Here is a 16,083-nt window from a genome sequence, read left to right on the forward strand (position 1 = left end):
GCTCACTTTAGTCTGCGTGTCATATGCTCTGTGTATTTGGGTCAAACTTTGTGTGCGTCCTAGGTCTGTATATGTACATGTTTGTATGTATGTTTAAGAGAACGAGAACCATCTGTCTAATGTGTGTGTGTGTGTGTGTGTCTGTGTGTATGAGAGAACGTATATACGTGTGCATACATTAGTTCATGAAGTTTCACAGGACTTCTATGTCGGACGTTAACAACACTTAAAGCGAAATCACAGTTCTATAGGCATACTCAGACCCAACTACGTACGGTATAAAAAAAAAATTGTGCACAATTATATTAACAATCACTGCAACAAAAAAAAAAGTACTTCACCTATCGTAGACAGTTTTAAATGATATATCCTACATCTATTTGGATTCAGGATTAATATGAAGGTTTCGTCATCTGGTTATGTTAGCCACCTTGTGCAGAAGCAGTCTGCTCATACTGCCCCTGTGGCTGTTAACTTCTCACTGGAGGTGTTGGATTCTTTTACCAGTCTGTCTTCCCTGTTGAGTCCAGTTTCATGCTAGTTGTACGTACATCTATATTGGTGTTGTGCAAACATGGGCAGAATTGAATAGTAGACATGAGACTGAAATTCTACTGCATGCAGCAACCTGATTGAAAAGAACATGCAGTTTGGGGCGACCCCCCCCCCCCCCCCCCGACATCCCCCCCTCCTTTACCCCACATCATACTAGGCATCATAAGGGACGCCCCTCTCCCTATGATAGCCTGTCATCATCCTTAACACCAGGTGACATCATAGTTGTTATAACACCCTAGCCTGAATAAAGTACTATTCAGCAGCAAAAGCTATTGCAGCATTACATCAACATAACACTAGAAAATAAAGTCCTAAAAAAAATATTTAAAAAATAAAGACCTACAAATCAAAAGCAAAACAAAATCTGATTGCGTCTTATGAGGTATTAATTTTACTATTTTCAGAGTCAAAATGGAGAGCAAATATAGCCATGTTTTCCCCCAAAATTTTTTTATCTGGGCTTCTATGGCCCAGACTACTGGATAATTGTTTAGTCTTGCTACATCTTATGCCACCTATTTAGTTTTTCTGAATGCATGGATTTCACTTTTGCCTTTGGTAATATAAGGGGCGATATCCTAAAACATTTTTTAAATAAGTGCATGCTCCTTTCCCATAGAATTTAATTATCTTTATATGTTAGATAGATATATTTAAAACAAAAATATATATATATACTTTTTAAATATATATGTACTGTAACTGTATAATCAGGAGACCCTGACCCACCAAGTCATGGAACAGGGGACTTGAACACAATATGTTTTTTGCTAACATCCCATGTGTGTTTAGTGAGTTTTGAGCCAAAGTGCAAATTCTAAGCAGATAGACTTTTGCGATTCATTTTTTTCTCTTCACCCTATTGTCATCATAAGGGTACACTGGACAATGAGTTCGTAATCAAGCGGTGTAGTTTGAAAAAGAAAGACCCATGTATTTGTAGTTATCCTCTTCACTGATGTTGAGGTGCTGGGGAGGGGGTGCAGAGCAGGGTGAGGGGGGGGTGTAGCGCTGTCCCGGTTAAGGGGGTTGAGGGGGTGTTGGGGGTGGGGCCGCGGGGCAGGGCTTATCTCGACCCCCTCAGCTCCAGCGGAAGGACACGTGTCGAGGGCGGTCGCCCCCCTCCTTCACCAGTGGCTTGTGGAACTCTCGGCCCGCCCGGGAGTGGATACTGGCCCAGCAGTACTCACAGTAGTACTGCAGGCAGGTGACGTTGGCACAGAAGAAGGGGGCAAACTTCCCCCCACAGCGCGCCCCCTGGCACTCGTCACACATCTGATCGTCCAAGACGTACGGCTTCACCTCCACCTGAAGGAAGGTCAGAGAAAGGAGACACTGGCTTATTATCTTCTTGGCATGAGGTGTAGATTGAACTCAAACTTGAATCTCTATTGTCGGGATGTAAACAGAGTCTATATGCTTTATACTAAATGTTTGACCAAGTGCAAGACATTGCTGTTAGCTCCCGAGTTCTGAAATGTATATTTCTGTTCATGTTTTATTTGCCCGTTTAATGTCAACTGTGACAACCTAAAGGCTAAAAATATCAACTTCTCAAATACGTTTCTGTCTCTAGTTGTTCCAATTTTCCTCTCTATGGTTAAGGAAGGCACTGCAAAAGCAGATGTGGTGAATATTTTAAGAGCCAAAGTGACTCATGTGTCCAAGTGTTGCACAACATTCTCAGGCCACTGCCTTGTACTCTTTATGCACGGAAGCAGGTATACGTCTACACACACGAGAGAATTTGGAGTTCGTTGACCGTTGCTGAGGGACAGACTATCCAATCTGTGTCTCCATGGAGATGACGCAGTGTGTGAGCAGGCCCTGGTTACATACAGCGATCCCTCCACTACAGCCTGACAGTGTAACGAAGGGTTCTCTTTAAACCCCCAGCCCTGGTAAGACAATGACTAGCAATGGCCAAAGCCAGAAACAGACTGGCAACCAGGCTCATTTTCGTTTGGCACCAAACGGTAGGAAACGGACAGAAAAAGGGTACCCGAGCGTGTCCAACAGCGCTTGTTTTTGGTTTCCGTTGCAAAATGTTTTGCTATGGTGTGCCCTAATGAATACGGCCAATAAATACCCGTATCACCTCAGTGAGTACAACAATGAAGCTGTTCTGAGGCACAGTAATTGAACCATTCTGACATATCATTAAGACAATACCAAGAGGCCATTGACAGTTAACGGAATGATTGTGTTGCCAGACGGAACAGAAATAAAATGTGCAAACAAACGTGTGGTGGATGGACACCAGTGAACTAGGCTTTAGGCCTCAACCACAAGAACGAACGTTAACTAACCCTGAGAGAACTTGGGTGTGACGAGGTGGTGGTTGACCAAACCTTCTTGGAAGGGAAGGCAGAGAGGCTTCTCTGGGTAGAGCCTCCAACGATGTACCCCCCCCCCCAGCCAGGCTTTCCCTGGCCTCAGCCAAATATAGGGATCTGTAGAAGAGATTTCTCTCATACCAAATCTCTATGGCTGATAATGAGGGTTTGCAGTGCAGCGATCTCATCTATAGGCCATTACGTGCCTCGTTAGTGGCAGCTAGGCCTAGTGGTCTAGTGATCTGGGCCCATATTCAAAAAGCGCCTCCGTGTTAGGGGTGCTAAGTAATAATGGCTATGGAGAGAGAGGGGGGGGGGGGGGGCTGATCCTAGATCAGCACTCCTACTGTTGGACACTGTGAATACGGCCCTGGGTCAGACAGTAGAGCCAACCCAGGGCAGTAGTCTGAATGAAGACACTGCCTGCTCAACCAGCTACTGGGGTTGGATATTGGATTATGGCAGCATAGAGGGAGTGTGGAACAAGCAGCCCCCACTGAGACTAGCCTCTCTGGGCTGGCAGACGACCAGTCTTGGTTGGTCACGATAGGCCATGCTCTATAGGGCTAGCTCGCTCAAAATAACCCGGCCACGGCTAAAGTGAATATTCATGTATAAGGAAGTCCTATAATTAAACCTTCCCCACGTCTGGGACTTCAAATATCGGTCAGCCCTCCAGCAGCCAAAGGCCAGGGTGGATTACACAGCCAACTCTATTCCACAGAACTAACCGGGGCTCCCTGTATTGTAGGCTGCGCCGAACTGTTGGTTGGACACCAGCATATACTGACAGCTCTTATGTATAGGGTCTTAAGGAGAGTTAAAGAGTTCAGATCCACAGCAGCACACCATTGGGCTCCCGAATGGCGCAGCGGTCTAAGGCACCGCATCTCAGTGCAAGAGGCGTCACTGCAGTCCCTGGTTTGAATCCAGGCTGTGTCACATCCGGCCATGATTGGGAGTCCCATAGGACGGCACACAATTGGCCCAGCGTCGTCCGGGTTTGGCCGGGGTAGGCCGTCATTGTAAATAAGAATTGGTTCCTAACTGACTTGCCTATTTAAATAAAAGGGTAAATAAATAAATAAGAACGCCTACACTAGGCCATACTGGGAGGTTACACTAGGGTCGTGTTCATTCGGCACCAAACGGAAGAAAACTGACAAACAGGGAGGGACTACCTGGACTTGTCCAATGAGAAACACTCCTTTTTGTTCCCTGTTGCAAAACCTTTTCTGCTGTGTGCCCTAATGGACACAACCCAGTCATTCTTCATCTGCTAAAGATATCTCCCTGTTATCCAACTTCTAGGGCAACTCCTGAAGCACTATTGCTACGGAGACAGACATCCTGAACACAGTGTTTGGTCTCACTCACCCGTTTGTCAATGTCGTTGTGCTGCAACTGAACAAATCGGGCGCTGATGGCGGCGATGTAGCTCTGCTGATTGGAGAAGGCCACACGGCCCGCCCCCTTGGGGTACTTGAGCTCCGGGTCAGTGTCAATGCCGGCATAGCACACACCCCCATACAGCCTGTCCATGATCATAGCTAGTTCCACTAGAGGACGAGAGAGAGAGAGAGAATGTTATGACTGCATGCCTCTAGTTTGTCTCATGAAAATTGAGGAAAAAAGTGGAGATTCATATTTTTTTACCAGACAAGCAGAATGATGCGACTTGAATAACATTGTCCTGAGAGTGTGCATTACAGTAGTCGTCTTTGACTGTTGATATAACTAGCATAGGTCACATAGCAGACAGCCAGGCAGTGATGTTGGTCCCAAGCACAGAAATACTGAACCACCTAAAGGGCCTTGTGTGAACACTTTACATGACCAGCAGTTAGCGAACCGCCTGGAAACAACGTGGATCGCTTTCTCACTGGCAAAACTGTATTTTTGATTACAGCCTGTAGAGACTACGGTCTACGCCAGTCGATCTTACGCAGAGAATCCACCAACCTATCCCACTGATCTACATCCGTTTTGACCAATCCCCTACCTGCGCGTAGAGGCCGGGGCACACCCCCCACAAATATAGTCTTGCGGGGGTCCAGCGGTTGGGAGCCATCCATCACAAAGTCACTGTCACTCAGGTTCCAGGGGCGGATTTGGACCTGGAAAAAAGAAATGCATCATTAATGAAGTAATGTGTCTGACGAGAAATCCACACTTACACCCTTATACCCAACCGGAACCGAACTGCCTTGGTCATTTCCCTTCCAAGCCCAGTTGGAGCAACTATGGTGAATGTAGAACCAGACTGGCACAGTACAGGTCGGCTTGTCTCGATTCAGTTCAGCTTAGTAGTGTGAAAACGGTATTACAGTACAATACTGTAGCGTTCACTGACTGGTTTGTCCTTGATAGTGGGGCTGGAGACACAAAGGTAAAGCTTCCCGTCCTCCTCGATGCAGGCGTCAATCAGGGCCTGGACAGAGGTCTCCTCTTGGAACAGCAAGAAGGCATAGCCTGGAAGAAGAGAGAGAAGAGTTTTTAAGACTAGAGAAAAAATATATTATATCCTGTTCACAGTAAGTACACTGTGTACTGTCTAAACCTGAACCACGGAAGACAGTACCTTTCAGCCCAAAAGCTCAAATCTGCTCAGTTTCAGTAAGGAAAAAAAGTCCCCGTGCAAAATGTATCAACTTAATACTCTCCAAATCATTTTGGAAAGTTACGTGCTCAAAGATTTGCTCCTGTGGGATGAGGAGGTCTGGCTTTGCAGCAGAGAGAGATACAGAGAGAAAGGGAGGAGAGGGCTCGTCAGTGTGCATTGTTAAATCATCTATTACTGAAAGGGAGGAGAGGCGAGAGTTGGTCTAGGGTCAAGGCCATTCTGTCAGTTAGGGAGAGTTGGGAAGTTTATCTAGGGTCATGCTTATTCCGTAACAGAGTATGGGAGTCAGCTAGCTTCACTCGAGTAGCAGTCGCATAGCTGTGTCCAATGGCCCTAATATCACACTACTCTTCTGGTATTAGCATTTGATATGGAAACAATACAGTATCAATTGTGTGAACAGAGTGGACAAAAGATCATGAGAAAACACAACGGAACAAGAAAATGATGACACATATATAGTGGGCAAGGCAAAGTATCACAGGGGTATTCCATTCAGTGGAATAGAGTACATTTGCAGCAACTAATAGGCCAGCACCGACCAGAGCCATACAAGTAGCATACCTCTCCACCTCTGATGCACATGATTTGACATATCCTTAACTAGAGGGCCGTGATCATGTGAGCAAAACTGTGGAGCCACCAGGGACGTGATGTGGGAACCTGAGCCGCAAAGCAGAGCAGGCAGCAGAGTGGTGGGATGGCGGGAGGAAGGGATGGAGGGAGGGAGGCCGGGCCCACACGCAGACAGGACGTACATTTATGGTGCAGAAGGCTGTCAGAGGCGCCGCCTGCCACCGCGTGCGATTTCTGGTGTCAGCTGACTGTGAAGGGGCTACTGCTTTTTAGGCGTATATGCGGGACACAGAGAGCGCCTGGCCGAGGAACGGAGTGGCAATTAGGGGAACAGAGAAATGTGCAACTGTCACGTTTTACTCTCAGACATTCCTCAAAGGGACTGCTGCAGCGGGTGAAGAGGGGGAAAGAGAGCACCGCCAGCATTCAAAAGTGACCAAAACATCAGCCAGGAAGCATAGGAACTGAGAAGTGGTCTGTGGTCACCACCTGCAGAATCACTCCTGTTTTGGGGGGTGTCTTGCTAATTGCCTATAATTTCCACCTTTTGTCTATTCCATTTGCACAACAGCATGTGAAATTTATTGTCAATCAGTGTTGCTTCCTAAGTGGACAGTTTGATTTCACAGAAGTGTGATTGACTTGGAGTTACATTGTGTTGTTTAAGTGTTCCCTTTATTTTTTTGAGCAGTGTATATATGTCACCACGAGGGCTACATCAAGCATTTCCACTCCCCAGTCCTCTAGCCTTTCTCACTGAGCCCCGTTAGTGCTTAGTCATCATCATCACACACACCTGAGTGGAACGTGTGTGTCTAGGGTCCTTCAGTGAGGTCACAACCAGCACTCGGTGTCCACCTCTCCAGCACAACCAGGCCCTTCAAAAGGGGACTTAGTGCCTCTGATGTCTCGCACACGTCAGTGACAACATGTCCCTCCCAGGGTAGTACCCCCTTCTCTGTCCCTGGCCCCGTCTGCCTGCGTCACAACAGATGAGTCCGTGTGCATCACACTCGCCACGAGCAAAACAGGAGGCCCCAGAATTCAATGGTGCTATATGTCAGCACAAGGCCGTTTTCAGTACATCAGGAGGACTAAAAACAAGTCAACAGTAAACATGTCGTCCCCCACGAGTGATGCAGCGCCCCCGCTTGGGCCAATTGAGATATCCCGTGAAACTAATAAGTTTCCGTTATCGTGTGTGACCCATTAAATTGACCAGATACTCAAGTGGCCACTAACAATTCAAATGGGGCGGCAGGGTAGCCTAGTGGTTAGAGCGTTGGACTAGTAACCGGAAGGTTGCAAGTTCAAATCCCCGAGCTGACAAGGTACAAATCTGTCGTTCTGCCCCTGAACAGGCAGTTAACCCACTGTTCCTAGGCCGTCATTGAAAATAAGAATTTGTTCTTAACTGACTTGCCTAGTTAAATAAAGGTAAAAAAATAAAAATAATAATAAAAAAATAAAAAATAAAAAAATAAAAAAATGTCTTCCAAAATGGAAGCCAGTTAGCCTGGGTACCAATCTCTAACTAATCCACTTCCTGTCATGGGCCAAAAGACTCGTTGGAAGTGGCAAAGAGTGGAATGTTAGCTAAAGAGACTGATTCTCATACTGGAAGGCAGTCCGAAGGAGGCAAGATCAGGTGAGACCATTCTAGCCAATGAGAAGGCAGATACGAGTGTGAACAACAGGCACAACTCTGATATAAAGTGTTTTTTTTCTCAGAGTTGCCGGGATGTCACGTCTTACTTATCAGTACACTAGTAACAAACTAAGCACTACGAAACTTATATTCTATGAAATAAGCCACACGTAGCAAATAAGCCATTTCATTATTTGTTAACCAAATTAACCAAACTCGACACTCTCTCATTGACATCTATACAAAAAAAATCCCGAAAAACGCCACCTACAGATTTTGTGCCCAGTTATCACTCTCGCTTTGCCTCTTCCTCCCTAGTGTAACTCACACATTTCAGTTAATTACTACAGCTCCCGCCTTGGGCCAATCAGTGTCATTTTGTAAATGCCGGATCTTTATGACACCATTCACCCAAGTTTTGTCAAAATCGGGCCGGTGCTGTCTTGAGATATCGTGTGACTAACGTATAAACGGACGGAAACCGATCCACAGTCCCCTAACCGATTTCATCGCAGGGGACAGAAACACAGGAGGTGGAACTTCAGGCATCACAAGACGTGTCAATACGTTGTGAAACATTATTTGAAGACAGACATCTAAGGAAAAGGATTGCAAACAAGACACAAGGCCTATGATTCTCCGTTAAGTGGGCATTTCAAAGTACACACACCACCAGGTGGAATGGTTCATTTGCAGACTGGCAGTAGTCCAGCCTGGTTGCACACTTAACACTCACTTAGTAAATCATCCTGACTAATGAACCACATTTCCCATGCCACAACCATAACACAACCACTGAATGACTAGTCCATCTGTGTGTCTCTGCTATTGGTTAACTAAGACCCGACTCCTCCTGGGCCCAACATGGGGAAAACCTAAGACAATCAGGATAATGGAAACAGGCTGGTGTGCCCAATGTGCCTCGTCATAACCTCAGAATAGAAAGAAAAAAAACCCACATTAAATAAAGAGGGTGTCATCGGGTCAGGGAATCATGTGGTTAAGCACTGAGAGAGAGAGAGAGAGAGAGAGAGAGAGAGAGAGAGAGAGAGAGAGAGAGAGACTGCGTGCTGCAGTCTTCAGAAACGGCAGCGACAGCCAGAGGCCACAGTCAGGGAAAGGAACAGCGTGTTCTGTCCCGGAGCAAGAGTGTGCAAAAGAGAGCGAGAGAGAGAGAGCGACAGACAAGGAGCGACACAGAGAGAGACAGAGAGAGAGAGATAGAGAGAGCGACAGAGAGAGCGAGAATGGTGTGTGTATGGAGGAGAAAAATAGGGGAAGAGACGTTGGGGAAGGAAAATAGTGGGTTGGACGGTCGACTGGCAGAGTTAGGGGTTACACAGTTGAGGGAAGGGGCTAGCCTAGCCGAGCCGCTAAATGAAGGAGGCAGTTCTTGGCTTTCACAGTGAGTACACAGTGTTCACTTCCTTGTTAGAGTCAAAGCACCGTATAGGATTAACTTCTGTCACCTTTCAGCAAAACTGTTAGGATCACATTCAACAGGCGGAATAGGCACACACACACACACTTCGCTATTAGGGTGGGTGCCGTCATGTGCACTCGTACTGTCACACACACCCCGTTGTGGATTTAAAAGCACAGGATTGGTGTAAACATTAGGTGGGAGGGAAGTTCCACCATTCTTAATAAATCCACGAGAGAGAGTATGCAAGTGCACAGTTGAGAAGGGGGAATCGGGCCAGACAGGCAGGCGAGCCTTCCGCAGTGCAGGGGCTCAGTAAACCAGAGGAGGAGGAGAGGAGAGCACAGGTCTGCAGTGGCTCGTGCCTGAGATTTAGAAAGCTTTACTGCGGAGCTCCCGACTGCGCCAAGGGAGTCAAGGAAAACATACGGCCAGGCAGAGGTCTGGACTGTAAAGAATTCTGTTTACAGATAAACGACAGGCCTGGTTACCTCATGGTCCTACGGCCAACAAAATGACCTCAGACGCGAACAACTCTTTCCCTCGCCGACGGCCAACGCGGTGTCAAACAGCTACACACGACCTCGCAAACAAGCCACTCCAATTTCACACCTTGACTCAAAAACTTCCCAAGACTCCGCTGTACGAATGGCGACCAATTTACCTAACAAACAGTGACGTGCACAGAGCATCCGCTATGGCTCTCCAACTACACTTCGGCCTAAAACTTCCCTCACAAATCAATAGCCACCAACATTTCAGTTTCCGACAATCAAAGTTTAAATGATGACAAAGTATCAAGCGGCGAGACTCATTTCAAAGTATGGTTGAAGTTTATGCGTCTGTTGATTTAATAGGCTGACAATTTATCAAGGCTAATGTTTCCTGATTCAGGAACTTGTTTCTTTCCAGATTTACAGCGCCAAGAGAGGGGTGCGGACCTCGACCCTGCAGACTGGTCTGTCCCGAATTCATAAAGCATCTCAGAGTAAGAGTTCTGATCTAGGAGCAGGTCCCCGCGGTCGTATTTAGTACGCTCTGAAAGGCAAAACAGATCCTGGAGCAGGACCTACTCTGAGAACCTTGATGGATATGGGCCCAGGACTAGTAGAGAATAAAATCAGCGAGTCCCATCTGTGAAGGGTGGCGAGCAAACTCTGGCAAAGCTCCCTCACAGCTCATCATCAAAATCCTCACATAGAAAGCAGTCTCTTCCCAGTCTGGAAGCGGTCTCAATTGTCTCAACTGACCATGTCTGAAACATACAGCCAAGCTGCGCTGCTATACAGTATATCCTAAAAACAGAAAGAAGGGGGAAGGACATGGAGAAGAGAAACGAAGAGAAGCCAAGCTGCCCTAACACTGCCTAGCGAAAGTCTACAACAACCCTTGCGATCTTCACAGTTGCCTTCTACCTAAAAAAGGGACTAAATTAGATTTTTCCCTACCAATCTACACAACCTATTCCACGTTTTGAAAGTGAAAGAAAAGTTGAACTGTTTCTTCTTGAAAAACATGTTGAATAACAACAAAAAAGTGCACCTTCTCAGATGGGGCGGCAGGTAGCCTAGTGGTTAGAGCGTTGGACTATTAACCGAAAGGTTGCAAGTTTGAATCCCCGTGGTGACAAGGTAAAAAAAACTGTCGGCCTGCCCCTGAACAAGGCAGTTAACCCACTGCCGTCATTGAAAATAAGAATTTGTTCTGAACTAGTTAGATAAAAGGTAAAAAAAGATAAGTGTTCATATTTTATGTAAAATTAAGATATTGTGTGAATACTTCAGAAAGTATTCACACCCCTTTTCCCCAAATTTATTTTGTGTTACAGCCTGAGATTAAAATGCCCCAAAAATTGTCACTCGCCTACACACAATATCCCATAAAGTGGAATTCTGTTTTAGAAAAAAACTAAAAATGAATTAAAAATGAAAAGATGAAATGTCTTAAGTCAATATGTATTCATCCCTACGTTATGGCAATCCTAAATAAGTTCAGAAGTAAACATTTGCTTAATAAGTTCTTTAACGTTTTTTAATGACCCCACACATACAATTAACTGTAAGGTCCCTCAGTCGAGCAGATTCAACCAGGGAGGTTTTCCAATACCTCGCAAAGAAGGGCATCTATTGGTCAATGGGTAAAAAACGTAAAAAAGCAGACATTGAACATCTCTTTGAGCATGGTGAAGTTATTAATTACGCTTTGGATGGTGTAATACACCCAGTCAGTACAAAGATACAGGCGTCCTTCCTAACTCAGTTGCCAGTAGAGGGATTTCACCGTGAGGCCAATGGTGACTTTAAAACAGTTATGGAGTTTAATGGCTGTGACAGGAGAAAACAGAGGATGGATCAACAACATTGTAGCTACTCCCCTATACAAACCTAATTGACAGAGTGAAAAGGAAGCCCAGAGAGAATAAAAAATATTCCAAAACATGCATCATGTTTGCAACAAGGGACTAAAGTAATATTGCAAAAAATGTGGCAAAGCAATTCGCTTTTTGTCCTGACTACAAAGTGTTAAGTTTGGGGCAAATCCAATACCACACATTACTGAGTACCACTCTCCATATTTTCAAGCACAGTGGTGGCTGCATCATGTTATGCTTGTAATTGTTAAGGCCTGGGGAGTTTTTCCAGGATAAAAAAAATAACAGAATGGAGCTAAGCACAGGCAAAATCCTAGAGGAAAACCTGGTTTAGTCTGCTTTCCACCAGATACTTGGAGATTAATTCACCTTTCAACAGGACAATAACCTAAAACACAAGGCCAAATCTACACTGGAGCTGCTTACCAAGAAGACAGTGAATGTTTTGACTTAAATCTACTTGAAAATCTATGGCAAGACCTGAAAATAGTTGTCTAGCAATGATCAACAACCAATTTGACTGAGCTTAAAGAATTGAGGAAATAATCAAATGGGCAAATGTTGCACAATCCAGGTGTGGAAAGCTCTAAAAGAATTACCCAGAAAGATTTACAGCTGTAATCGCTGACAAAGGTGATTCTAACATGTATTGACTCAGGGGTGTGAATACTTCTGTAAATCAAATATTTATGCATTTAATTTTCAATAATAACATTTTATTTAAATCTACACACATGTTCTCATTTTGTCATTATGGGGTATTGTGTGTAGATGGAGGGGGAAAATCTATTTAATCCATATTGAATTCAGGCTGGAACAACAACATGTGGAATAAAGTCAAAGAGTATGAATACTTTCTGAAGGCACTGTATAAGCACACGCTAGCAGTCATGCCTGCATGTCAAAGTCACACAGTGGCAACATAACTTGGTGAACTAGAACAAGAGATTTCAGGGATTCACAGCATACATTTTTTAAATGCATACTGTTAAATGAACCTTGCATTTGTATACATAGTTGCCATTTTTGAAAAATTCGACATTTTTCCTCAGCTGGGCTTAACCCTTTACACTTAGGTGGGAACTGGCCTATACGGAGAGAGCTTAAGTCAAATGTTTATTTTATGAAAATAATAGGCATAATCATGGTAGAAATTGAAAGGGTACAGTTTTGAGGTTATGAGAAAATTATTAGACCAAAAGGTGAGGTCATAACAGTTCACCTGACAAGACTGAATCCAAACATTACACTGTTGATTTTATGTGAATTTTACATTTTGTGTACTTTTAGCCACATTTGTTGATAATTAAATCTGAAAATACTCTGGACACATCCAGTAACACAATAAGAATATTCCTGGAAAAAGTGGGACAGGTGCAACACAAGTAAAAAAAAAAGACAAGGTTTTGAGTGAGAGGACTAACAGGTCTCTCCAAGTGGCCACACACCTCTCCAAAGTGTGCACAGTTCCTAAGTCATTTCAATGCACTTTAATGACTCAAAGAGTCATCAACTATAAGGTGCTTTGTTGAGCTGTCCTCGCGATGCCGTTGAGGAACTAGAGCAAGCACACTTGTAGTTCTGTTTGGAACACAACCCTGCATCCTCACCCTCACACGATGACTTGTTTACGCAATCCCAAAACGGCCCAGTATAAATCACAATCCGAGTCAGGTGGGCATCATTTGAAAGCCCGTTCAGTCGACATGACCAGCTAAGTTATAAAAGATGATATTACAGTGTTAAGCTTCCATAATATGCAATATAGGAAAACGGATCATAACTTTAGCGACACATAGAAAGGAGTCCTGAGTGCATTCAGGTGCATGTGCCGGGGTACATTTTCTTCACAATAGACAAACAGGCTCATCTTGTTCAGAAAAACCCCAACGCCGTGTCATCTTGTAACTGTACATCAAAACAAAGCGATCATAAACGTTGACACGGTACATTACATACGTTTTATGCACAATTGGACTCACAGGTGTTTGGCTTGCTTATATGACATCAAAGCGGCATTGATTATTCATTCTCAACGACTCCTCTTTCAAACTACATAGAAGTCCTCTTCATTTGCAGCATTTCCCTCACTCAGACAAAACATTTCCAAAAGATGCCCAAATTAGTGGGAAGGATGGGGGCAACTTCTTGTTGTGTGCGGTGCTCAAGTTCAGAACGGCTGTCAGCCGAAACCCATACGGCGCTGTGAAGCGAGGAGCCAGAGCTCTGACGTCATGTATAGCATGATACTGTACAGCCACTGTGTTCCAATTTAGATGTTTATCAGTGCCCAAATCGGCCATTTTCAACCTGTATACAGGTACGAGGGTTAAAGGGTACAGTAACACAAAACGTATCATCTATACAGAATACGGCACTAAATAAATATTATTACATTTGATCAAAACTAACTTAGCATAATATCGTAGTCTACACAGTGTACAAAACTTTAAGAACACTTTCCTAATATTGAGTTGCACTCCCCCCTTTTCCGTCAGAACAGCCTCATTTCATCAGGGCATGGACTCTACAAGGTGTCGAAAGCGTTCCACAGGGATGCTGGCCCATGTTGATTCCAATGCTTCCCACAGTTGTGTCAAGTTGGCTGGATGTCCTTTGGTTGGCGGACCATTCTTGATACACACAGGAAACTGTTGAGCGTGAAAAAACCAGCAGCATTGCAGACACAAACTGGTGCGCCTGGCACCTTCTACCATACCCTGTTCAAAGGCACTTAAATCTTTTGTCTCGCCCATTCACCCTCTGAATGGCACACATACACAATCCATGTCTCAATTGTCTCAAGGCTTAAAAATCCTTCTTTAAACCTGTCTCCTCCCCTTCATCTACATTGATAGAAGTGTATTTAACAAGTAAAATCAATAGCTTTCACCTGAAATCACCTGGTCAGTCTCATCATGGAATGACAAGATGCTCATAATGTTTTGGACACTCAAGTATTTACAAATATTTACACCCCAAACCATTTTTTCCCCAATATTTTATGGAGTAGGCTTTCCTATTCTGTCTTTTTTTTAAAACTATAAAATCACTGTTGTTCCAATTAAGCCCAGTTTGCAATGAAACACATAGGGATGGTGTGTTGATATCCCAATATTCAATGAACATGAGCATAAGTTTGTCTTTTGTTCAGATTTAAGTTGATTAAAAAAAACGTATACATCTAGCCATTGTGCCCATACCAAGACTGGAAACTATTAGGAACATTTAGAAACCTCAAGTCCTTTGGAGTGGACAGGTAGTCGTTGATGCAGAGACGGAAGAATAATATCAGGGTTGAGGGATGTCAGGGTGATGATTGTACGGACCACAGCTGGCTCCCTGTGAACTGACCTCCAATCCCAATGTTCTTGTGTATCCCTGACGCTCTGTCGAAACGCAAATGCGCCACACTTGCGATACGGTTTTGGATATCTTTGGAACTTTACTTTTATATAGGCGAGAAATAATATTTCTCATACAATTGGGTAAACAAAAATGACAACAAATGAGGGGCAAGAGGATGACTATTGGGCGACTTCTCATGCACTTTTGGGGGGGGGGGGGGGGATTGTCATATTGTTTTCTTTCATTCATCAAGGTGATTCAGTTTTTTTGTCCACCGCTTGTACCTTCGTAATACAGTAGAGAGGGAGATTTGAAATGGTCTTCAGATAGGCTTTAGGAAGACGAGTTTAAATAATTAACAAGAATAGCAGTACAGCAAATGTGAATCACCTTTCAGATAATTCATTGAAAGTTGTGTGTGCTACAGTCTGTGTGCATGGCTTCTTATCCAGACGGCCAGTGTGTGTTACAGTCTGTGTGCATGGCTTCTTATCCAGACGGCCAGTGTGTGTTACAGTCTGTGTGCATGGCTTCTTATCCAGACGGCCAGTGTGTGTTACAGTCTGTGTGCATGGCTTCTTATCCAGACGGCCAGTGTGTGCTACAGTCTGTGTGCATGGCTTCTTATCCAGACGGCCAGTGTGTGTTACAGTCTGTGTGCATGGCTTCTTATCCAGACGGCCAGTGTGTGTTACAGTCTGTGTGCATGGCTTCTTATCCAGACGGCCAGTGTGTGTTACAGTCTGTGTGCATGGCTTCTTATCCAGACGGCCAGTGTGTGTTACAGTCTGTGTGCATGGCTTCTTATCCAGACGGCCAGTGTGTGTTACAGTCTGTGTGCATGGCTTCTTATCCAGACGGCCAGTGTGTGTTACAGTCTGTGTGCATGGCTTCTTATCCAGACGGCCAGTGTGTGTTACAGTCTGTGTGCATGGCTTCTTATCCAGACGGCCAGTGTGTGTTACAGTCTGTGTGCATGGCTTCTTATCCAGACGGCCAGTGTGTGTTACAGTCTGTGTGCATGGCTTCTTATCCAGACGGCCAGTGTGTGTTACAGTCTGTGTGCATGGCTTCTTATCCAGACGGCCAGTGTGTGTTACAGTCTGTGTGCATGGCTTCTTATCCAGACGGCCAGTGTGTGTTACAGTCTGTGTGCATGGCTTCTTATCCAGACGGCCAGTGTGTGTTACAGTCTGTGTG

General features: G+C 44.7%; 1 protein-coding gene and 1 long non-coding RNA gene across 7 annotated transcripts in view; one reads left to right on the top strand and one right to left on the bottom strand.

Annotated features, from left to right (window-relative positions):
- Positions 1-689: 689 nt before the first annotated feature.
- Positions 690-16,083, bottom strand: part of LOC129853227 (cytoplasmic polyadenylation element-binding protein 3-like) — a 78,838-nt gene continuing 63,444 nt past the window's right edge. For all 6 annotated transcript variants that reach the window (XM_055919072.1, XM_055919061.1, XM_055919033.1 and 3 more), the window contains 4 exons: positions 5,248-5,366; positions 4,897-5,011; positions 4,272-4,453; positions 690-1,866 (listed from right to left, as the gene is read on the bottom strand). In XM_055919072.1, the coding sequence (XP_055775047.1) occupies positions 1,639-1,866; positions 4,272-4,453; positions 4,897-5,011; positions 5,248-5,366 (644 nt within the window). In that variant the 3' untranslated portion in view covers positions 690-1,638. The remainder of the gene's footprint in view (positions 1,867-4,271; positions 4,454-4,896; positions 5,012-5,247; positions 5,367-16,083) is intronic.
- On the top strand, positions 8,871-12,871 carry LOC129853299 (uncharacterized). The gene is made up of 2 exons (XR_008759109.1): positions 8,871-9,146; positions 10,077-12,871. It is a non-coding gene; the product is annotated as an uncharacterized LOC129853299 (long non-coding RNA).

The sequence above is a fragment of the Salvelinus fontinalis genome, chromosome 1 (assembly GCF_029448725.1).
Source record: "Salvelinus fontinalis isolate EN_2023a chromosome 1, ASM2944872v1, whole genome shotgun sequence".
Lineage (NCBI taxonomy): Eukaryota > Metazoa > Chordata > Actinopteri > Salmoniformes > Salmonidae > Salvelinus > Salvelinus fontinalis.